At 30.5% G+C, this 9,667-nt stretch overlaps 1 protein-coding gene across 3 annotated transcripts; it reads left to right on the top strand.

The window, feature by feature from the left end:
* Nucleotides 1-2,906: 2,906 nt before the first annotated feature.
* RLF (reduced lateral root formation) lies at nt 2,907-8,958 on the top strand. 3 transcript variants are annotated; one of them, XM_029274618.2, is made up of 7 exons: nt 2,907-3,075; nt 4,161-4,287; nt 4,379-4,447; nt 4,569-4,956; nt 6,983-7,142; nt 7,259-7,309; nt 8,617-8,958. In XM_029274618.2, the coding sequence occupies exons 2-6, from the start codon at nt 4,213-4,215 to the stop codon at nt 7,263-7,265; spliced, it is 699 nt and encodes a 232-aa protein (XP_029130451.2). In that variant the 5' UTR covers nt 2,907-3,075; nt 4,161-4,212; the 3' UTR covers nt 7,266-7,309; nt 8,617-8,958. The 3 variants fall into 3 exon arrangements, with proteins under 3 accessions (XP_029130451.2, XP_020234706.2, XP_020234705.2); XM_020379117.3 differs by having other exon boundaries at nt 2,908-3,075; nt 4,250-4,287; nt 6,983-7,117; XM_020379116.3 differs by having other exon boundaries at nt 2,908-3,075; nt 6,983-7,117.
* Nucleotides 8,959-9,667: the final 709 nt, after the last annotated feature.

Raw genomic sequence — 9,667 nt, 5'->3', positions numbered from 1 at the left:
TCATTGTTTGATGACTGATTCGGTTTTCAAAACATTGAATTTAACAAAAAATTATTGTCACGAATATGGTTTGGTGAATATGGTAAATTTGATTTAAGCTTTTGGTTTAAATTTCCCTTCTTGTTTCAATTTTTTTTTCACTTTGATATTACCTATCCTTACAAAGAGAAACAAAATTTGTGCCTTTGTAGCAATTGTTTAGAGGAAATGTGATTCACATATATAGTTCAAATTCTAATATAGACCAAAAAAAGATCTAGTGAACATAATAACAAATATTGTCATAAATACTTTTCTTTTGTGAGCAACTTTAACATGCCATTATTCATTGTGTTGTGTGACCCAACAAACACTAGAAATTCTTGTGTTAAAATATATGTTTTACGTTAAAATTTATTTATGATTTTAGTTGCTATTTGGTGCGCAACATAATTAAATTAAGAGTCACATCTATATTATTTTGAAATAACATGACATATATTGCACTAACATTAGATGTTAACTTATTATTCCATTATATTGAGCATTATCAACTGCCACAATTCTCACCTTTGTTTCAACATCTCTTTGATTTTCATTCTCTTGTATTTTTCTACACTTGCTAGTGTTTCATAACTCATGTTGCTTTTAACTAGCAGTTAAACAATTGGAAATAATTGTGTTTGAACATTAGTCATGATTTATCTCATCCCAGTTAGGATATATACATTTTTTTTAAAGTTTCGTACATATGTTGTGTTTCTTAATTTTTTTGGTGTCCACACAAAAAAGTTGATATTTTTTTCCAAGTATATGTACATAGTTGACTCAAGTTTAATCAAGATTATCAGAAGACTTTAGGTATATTTATAATTAGGAATAGGGTTGCACTCTTATCACTTTGTCATAAGTCACAAAAAGATTTGAGCTATATTTCAAATTGACTCCCTTCTTCCATGTTTGTCTAGTCTTGAAATTTGGAATACGGTTGCATACTTATTGTTTTGTCATGAGTCACAAGCAGACAAAGAATAAGATAATCATGAACATGGTGTTAAATATAATTGGAAGAAACAAAGTATATTTTAGGGGTTACCATATTGGAGAACATAAATTTTGCACATGAGAGAAATGTTTTTTGAATGTATTCGACATTGTGATGTACAAAAATGATAGGATTAAGAATACATATAAGGCTCGACTGAATTTACCATAAATAAGCAATCAAAGGGAGCTAAAGTTGAAACACATTTGTCGTGGCAAAATTATGAAACAAGAGGAAATATATGTAGTGGTCAAATCCCAATGAATTATTATTTGTAACTAGATTAAAAAAATTAAGTTACCAAATGGATATGCTTTCAATTTGTGTTGGTGTGTTGACCTTAAACATTGAAAATTATATAGAATAAAAAATGATGATTGTCATGTTTTCCATGTAGTGATTAATTCTAATTGCATTCAACTCATTACCAAAACCTAATTGAAAGGTTCTTTTTGAACTTAGCTAGTTTTTTTAGAGAACTAACTTTAACAACACTATATGTTGAACAACTTAGAGTTATGATAGTTGGAATACATATTCCCTTCATGCTTCTTTGATTCAATGGAGCATCTTTTAATTCATTTACTTTTTGAAGCCAAAGTTGGTGGTCCAATCCAATATCGTTGGATGTATCCATTTGAGAGGAATAAAATTAGTTACATCATTTGTAAACCATTGTATTGTATCTTTCTTCAAATCTTTTAATGTCAATTCATGTTCCTTTTTAGATATTTTTGCATTTCCTCAAATAAAAGGTCAAGAATAAGATTAGGGTAGAGGGTTCAATTTGTGAAATCTATTTAGTGGAGGAGACATCTACATTAGCCTCATTTTACTATCCTAATCAAAAATTGAAACGAGAAGGACCAAGATGTCTTGAAATATTGATGTAAGTGAAGGTTCTTCATTTAGTCCCCCTATATTAATTTGTAATTACTTAGCAATCGCGGTTGGCAAATCCAAAATGTATACATCTTAGAAGAGGAGAAAATACAACAAATTTTTTTTATGCCCTTGGGAGCATCAGCTTGTAGGATTTGGATCTTTATGGTGGTCATGGAAGCTATATTGTGGACCCTTAAAGGGAGAAAATCAAAAGGTGCAACTACGAGCACTTTAAAATCGTTCTAACACTTTCAATTGCACCTCAAAATTGTGCCTCATACCTTATAATCGCACCAACATTTCCAATCTCAACTCAAAATTGTGCCTTAGAGTGTTATTGAAGTAGTACATATGTACAAGACAAATCTTATAGGGTTTAAAATTAATAGTTGATTGTTATAATTGAAACTTGAAAACAAGTTGTACAAAATTTACTGTCAATTTCTTTATTTTATATTAAAGATATAACAAATGAAGAAAACAATTAAAAATATAAAGATAGATATCAATTTGATATATTTATTTTTATACATACTTTATATTTTGTTTAATGTACTAAATGCATTTTTTTTAAGAATGATAAAACTTATATTTTTTTTTATATATTTAAATATATTAATAAAATATATAATATAATAATTTTAATATATTTTTTTAATTATTTTTAATAACAATTTATATTATAATATTATAAAATATAATAATAATTAATAATTATTAAAATATTTTAATTCAATTATTTTATTTTAATTTATTTGTTTTGATATAATATATAAATATTATATAATATCTATGATTTTTTTTCTTTTTTTTTTTATATATTAATAAAAAGTTAATATAATATTTTTGATATGATTTTGTTGAATTTTTTTTTTTTAAATTTGAGAGTTTTGAAAAAGAAGGAAGCTGTCAACTTTCTTCCTTTTATATTATTAATAAATTAATAAATAAATAATACATGTATGCATCACATTCCTATAAATAAACCTTTATATTCATTTCACATCTCCTTCCTCCTCCTTTAGTTCCTCCTTTTCACTTTCGTCCCATTTTCGAAGCCTACGTAGTAAGGTTCTGCGACCTGAAATCCGAACCCGAATTCGGTTTCAATCTCAGAGAGAGAAACACCGTTCTACTGCACAGAATCCACGGCTCTTCGTAAATCGGTATAATAAGATTCGATTTGTTATTCCTTTTTTTTTTCCTTCTAATTTTTTTAGGTTAATTTTGTGCGTTACGTGCACCATTTCGCAATCAACCAGATTTAAATGTGAAATCGGAGGTTATGCTCGAGTACTGCTTCCTTGCTGTTTGGTTGAATCTAGGACTTTGTTTTCGGAGTTGGATTTGTGCTGCATGCAACTGTTTGTGCTAGATTTGCGTTTCCTGAATTTGATTTCGTTGTGTTTTATGCGCTGAAATGATATTTTGTTCAGTTTTCGAGTTTTTTTTACTGGTTACTCTCTGTATGATTTGTTTGTGATTTCTGGTGAAAATCTGTGACTTATATAGTGTTGGTGTAGATTAGGGATTGTTAACGTGCTGTGTGAACATTTTGAGATTTTCTGGGATTATGCATTTTAGGTTTATGGATGTTTGCTTGAATTGGCTGATAATGCATGTTAAATGTTTGTTAAATTGTCAACTCGAATTTGTTAATTTGGGGGTGTAGATTTTGATAACAGTTGGGCCTCTATCAGAGGAATTATTATCGCTCTTGTTGTTTTACTTGGTCATTATTACGTTGTAATTGGGAAATATTCCTGGCGAGTTTTAATTTTTTTATTGTTAGGTAGGTTATTGCAAATTATTAATTTTTTTTAATTTTTTTTATTATGTGATGTTAAAATTGTATTTTTTTTTTAACTTACACGTAAGTTAGTTCTAATTTATAGAAAAAATTTATTTCTATCTTCTAATTTTTTTCTTAAAAATGCTTATTTTATCCAAATTTATCCTTAGTCATCATCTCCAATCTTTCACTCTCAAATTTTTCTTCCCCAATCTCTCACTCTCCATAAGGTGGAAAACAAAACATAAGTGGGCTTTTATTTTAATGGCCCCCCAGACATGACTTACGTGTTTTTATTTTATTTTATTTATTTATTTATTTTTATCTTAGGAGGGGTATGTTAGGCTCACAGAAGGTCCCATCATGCAAGATAAAAAGTTGAAACACCTAAATTATCTTCCTCACGGTGCTATCGATTAGGGTGAATGTCTCATCTTGATTTTTTTTTCTTCTCTCCAGAAAATCGATGTGTGGTTTACTTTTGCGTAATTTTTGAATAAAAGTTGTATGCATGAAATCTCAAATCCGAAGGGCATGGCATAGTGCAGGTGAAAATTTCGCAAGAAAGAAGAGAAATAAAAAAGAGGTAATAAATCCCTAGAATTAGATTCTGTGATCATATTTTATATATCAACTTAATTTTATTCATTCTTCATTATTGTGAAATTCAATTGCAGCTGCTGAAACCTAATCTTATCTACACTCACTCCACCATGGACGGTGATAGCGATTTCACGTTTTGTCAGGTAAAAAAGCAAAGCATAGATGGTGACATTTTGTTTTTATGTTGATATCTATTTATTTAATGTTGCTCATGAAGGTGCATGATTGGATCCATGTTATTGGGTACTGTGCTTGTGTGTATAGGTTAGTAAACCTATTGATCTTGAAACAAACAAGCTTGCTTCAGATATTGCCGACATTTCCATCAAAGAAGGATCTTCATATGCAAGTGGTTCTAGACGGGACACTGTTTTTGTGTGGAAGGATGATTTATCCAATGATTCAAACCCTAAAAAGGAGGCCACAGTTGGTTCTTTGTCTTTCACTGTAACTAACACAGGTTCGAGTCAGCCAAGTGAATCCACTGAGAAATTAGTAGTATCACCAAGTGGGGTCAACAATTTGCCGGTGAAGTCGCCAGGGCAGAGGAATTCTGCCAAGAAGCCGACGGTCCGGGCCAAAGTTCCCTTTGAGAAAGGCTATAGTCAAATGGACTGGCTCAAGCTTACCCGGACACATCCGGACCTCGCAGGTTTGCATATTGAATTTCTTTGTGTATGTTGGCCCATTTCTGAAAATCCCTTCCATTTTGGTTAGAGCATTGTTAGATAAGAACATATGAAAGAGTTTAGGGTTAATGGTTGATTGTATAGTTGAAACTTGAAAATAAGCTGCATAAAATTTGCTGTCGGTTTCTTTCATTTTGTTTTTTTTGTTTCTTTCTTTAGTATTTATGTGCAATATGAATTATTTAGTTTGTATTGTAATATTGAATTTTATATGGCAATCATCTTGCTTCCAGCTTTCCTGCCATTGCTTTCTCAAAGTTAGCTGCTACGTGCCACTATCCAATATTTGATAATTATGATTTTATACCAATTTTGTTCACTATTCTGAATTTGGCCTTTGTAAGTGCTATTCGCGCTCCAGTAAGGTAGTCAAAATCGAGATTCTAGTTAGACTTGAGAAAGGGTCAGAGAATTGTAACTTGTGGAATTGTAACGCTAAGATTTTACAAGATTTATAATACCCAATTATATGCATATTAATTCTCATATATGCATCTAACATACTATAAATAAGAGGGAAAGAATGTTTTAAGCCTTAATTCATAATTATAGATTCATAAGCTAATAAAGTCAATAACTAAACTCCACACAGAGCTGAAGGGACCTACAAAACAACTTAGAATACTGCACTGCAGTAACAAAACAACTTAAAACACCTAGTATAGACTTCTAATTCATAGACTAAAATAGATCATCCAAATTAAAATATAGAAAACAAAAACTAAGAAAGAAAACCATTGACATGAGCAAAACAGTGTCGTAGAAGTAGAGGGAAATAAATCCAGGGAAGAGAACTGTGGGAAGGAGCACAATGATTCCTTGCTTCATCCAGTAGAGGCAGCGGAACAATGCCAGATGTGGCAGAGAAGAGCTCCGGACGTGGTGGAGGAGAGCTATGGTCAGTGGTCACAATATTTGTGCAGCAGTTTTTGGGGATGGTTTGCTGTTTGAGAAAGGTTGAAGAAGATAACAATTCAACGACATGTTTTTTTTTCATTCCTAGGGCTAGGATAGAGTAAATTTAGGCTTTTGAGGCTCGGATTTTATGGGCCAAGGTTTTTAGAAGTCCAAAACAATAAAAAAACTGAAACTTGACCCTAAATGTAAAAGTTAACTCAAAAATAAACTGGCCCAGTGAGCTCCCAAAAAATGCTGATTCTACTGTTTCTATGATCTGACATGGCGAGTTACTGATTCTTCCTTCCAGCGATTCTATTCATTGACAAACTTGCCCAGGTATGGCAGAAGTGTAGAATAAACCTTAAACTCTAAACTCTATCGTGCAATTTTACGAGTTTAATTGCGATTCTGACTACCATGCTCTCTGACCTTTTAATATCCCTATTCTTAAACATTATTACCTTATAAAAATAGAAAACCTAAATCTTATTTTCTCGTGCTTGTGTAATTTATTTCCATTTTAAATGCCATTATGGTAGTAATAGATGTTGTCAAGATCCGGATCAAGATCCTACTTAAGATTGGGAGGGGGCTTGCATGATCATAATACGTAGGATTGTAACAAGGATCTTATGATTCTATCAAAATGTGAAGTTATACATTTATACTAATATATTTATAGATATATACATAGAAAATATGTAAAAAAAACTATGAATGGAAATATTAGAGCAAACTTAAAATTGAAATTTCATGACCATAAGTTCATAACATCCAAAAACAAGTCATAATTAGTCATGTACAAGGTTATCAAATTGGGTTTCGAATTGTGAATTGTGAAGCTAATTTTTTAATTTTGAATCATAATTTTATCAAATTGCAAGTCTTGTAGAACAAACTAATTATAGTTATATGAGTTTGTGAAACCTTGATTTTAGAAGAACCTTAATTATACCACTTGTTTTTATTAAACTTATAAATAAATTAGTTATTTACTTATTTGTCACTCCTATTGTTCTTACTCTTATTCTTACTTCTTTTAAGAATATGAGGTGATTCATTTTATCAATCTTATCTATCTGGTTCCAGGTTTGAAAGGGCAGTCAAACAAACGACTTATTTCTGTTGATGAAGTTAGAAAGCACCAGACAGAGGGCCAAATGTGGACTGTATTAAAAGGCCGTGTTTACAATATATCTCCATATATGAAGTTTCACCCTGGAGGTATAACTATCAACTCAGTCTGCAGGTTCACATATAGCTTTTATAATTCCTATTACTGGTTTCATTAAAATTAAAAGTTATTGTGAAAATGCTAATATCAACAGAAATCAAATTGTTACAAAAATAAGATAATTCTTGCAGGTGTTGATATGTTGATGAAGGCAGTGGGAAAAGATTGCACATCTCTATTCAGTATCCTTTTTGTTATTTAGCAAGTTTGTGAACATTCTTCATTTTCTGTCTCTTTTTCTTTAATGTTACCATACAATAGCTTTCACTTTTCTGTGAACAGTTCTTTGTGTAAGTATTGCACTGGACGTGCTCGTCAACCTTGATAAATGCTTCTGTGAACAGTTCTGTGTATGTTAGTATTACGGTTGATGATGAATTTGTAGGTTTCTAACATGTTTTCTTATATTTTAGCTATTTTCTGTATGAGGAATTGGAGTTACGACCTAAAAGCTTATATTATCTGGATTTGGAGCTTGCATAACTTCTCTTATAAGTATTTCTTCCTACTAAAAATGTGTTTGGTATGAAGAGGTAGGGATTTTAATTTCTGAAATGCTTAGAATCCCATTTATTAGATGTTTGGTTATGCACAGGAACGAATCTACCTCAGATCCAAGGGGGCCTTGCCCCCCAAACTTTTTTGCAATTTTAATTTTTTAAAGGTATATTATATATTTAAATTTTGGATAATTATTATGTTTTATATTTAAGAATTTATTTATAAAAAATAATTACATTTTAATTTAATTTATATCTTTAATATTTTTGTATATAATATTTTTTATATATTTCCTTTTTATAATATTTTTTGTGAATATATTTTTCTTTTATTAAACAAATATTTTGATTTCTTTTCTCTAGACTTTTATTTTGGTAATAATTATGTTTCTATTTCTATTTAGATAAAATATTTGAGAATCTCATTTTTATTAGTCTTTCCTTTTTTTATAATCTGTTGTTATTTTAAAGGTTATAAATGATTACTTTTCATTAAAAATTATTAGTTTTTTCTTTATATAGATTTGATTATAATTATTTAGGAATTAAAAATTATTTATTGTTATTTGCAAATAGGAAAAAGTTATAAACCTTATACTAAGATTTCACAACTTAAAATTTAAGATACACCAACAAATATTTTTTTCCTATCACTATTTGCGTGTTGTCTTTTTTATGTATTTGTTCCATCCTAGGTTATGAGATAGTATATAAAATAATCCAAGATTTTTATGCCTGGCATCGCATAACAACATTGGGGTTTTAATTGTTGTGTGTATATCATTCTAAAGTAACTTCTAAATAATTTTCTAAGTACTTGCAAAGGAGACTAATGTTGGTTATTCCTGTTTGGTTTGTTCATGCACGTGCCATATGCCTATGATTCAAGTTGCAGTGTAGTTGCCTTGAACACGTTCATCTGTTGCCCATAATGCACAGTTTCTGTTTTGTTAGGATTACTTTTGCCTTTTCCTTGATTCTTGAATCAGATAAATACCATGCTTGGGTTAACGCTGAATTCTTGTTGGAGAAATGCTTTGTGGGTACCTTAGATGAAGGGCAGTGAAGATTTCATTCTAAGAATGAATAAACACATGAAGATAGGCTTGGCTCCCATCCGTTATACATCTTCATGGGCCCTCTCTATATATACTGACCAGGGGCGATGAAGTAAGGAGGAATAAATTCTATAGGTATACATGTTTCTGTTTAAACTTTCAAGATCTTACTGGGAGTTTGTTCTACAATTAAAAATGTAACATTTCATGCCAGATTGTTGATTCTGTTCATTTATATGTTATAAAATCTCAAGGGTAAGGTGGTATTCTCCATGTGATGCATTGCCTTTTTTTTTTGGGTGATTTCATTGCCAATATTTTAGATTAAGGAAACTGTAGCTTATATCACCATTCATGCGGTGATTTTCTTTCGGCGGGAAAGTGAGACACACTCACATATCCTAACGAAACATTAGCTTTAGATCGGTCATGACGGCTTCTCAAACATGAGCTGCTGGAAACAAAACATGATAGGTATTTTCTCCCTATCCACAATTACTAAAAGGATATAATAGTAACAAAAATGTAAACTAATATATCTGAGAGTAAAATACTGAAAATTCTTCTTATCATTGATAATGGGCTAAGGTCCTTTTCATTACTAAGAAGTATCTTCTGTCGGACACGGGGATCAATTTTTCTCAATAGTTTGATACAATTTGATAGATATCAAATAGGTAAGCATATATTTCAACTTGAGTTTTTTTTTTCATTCCTAAAAGGATATAATGGTAACAAAAATGTAAGCTAATAAATCTAAGAGTAAAATACCGAATATTCTTCTTATCATTGATAATTGGCTAAGGTCCTTTTCATTACCAAGGAGTATCATCTGTTGGACATGAGAACTAATTTTTCTCGAGGGTTTGACAGGTATCAAATAAGTAAGCATATCTTTCCTGCTTGAGTTTTTTGCATTCTTAACAGTCAAAATCCAAATGCTATTCACTTGGTTAAACAAGGTGAGTCCTTTATCACTCAT

The sequence above is a fragment of the Cajanus cajan genome, chromosome 2, assembly GCF_000230855.2.
Source record: "Cajanus cajan strain Asha chromosome 2, NIPB_CcT2T_4, whole genome shotgun sequence".
NCBI classification, from domain to species: domain Eukaryota; kingdom Viridiplantae; phylum Streptophyta; class Magnoliopsida; order Fabales; family Fabaceae; genus Cajanus; species Cajanus cajan.
This window is presented reverse-complemented; position numbering and strand designations above follow the sequence as displayed.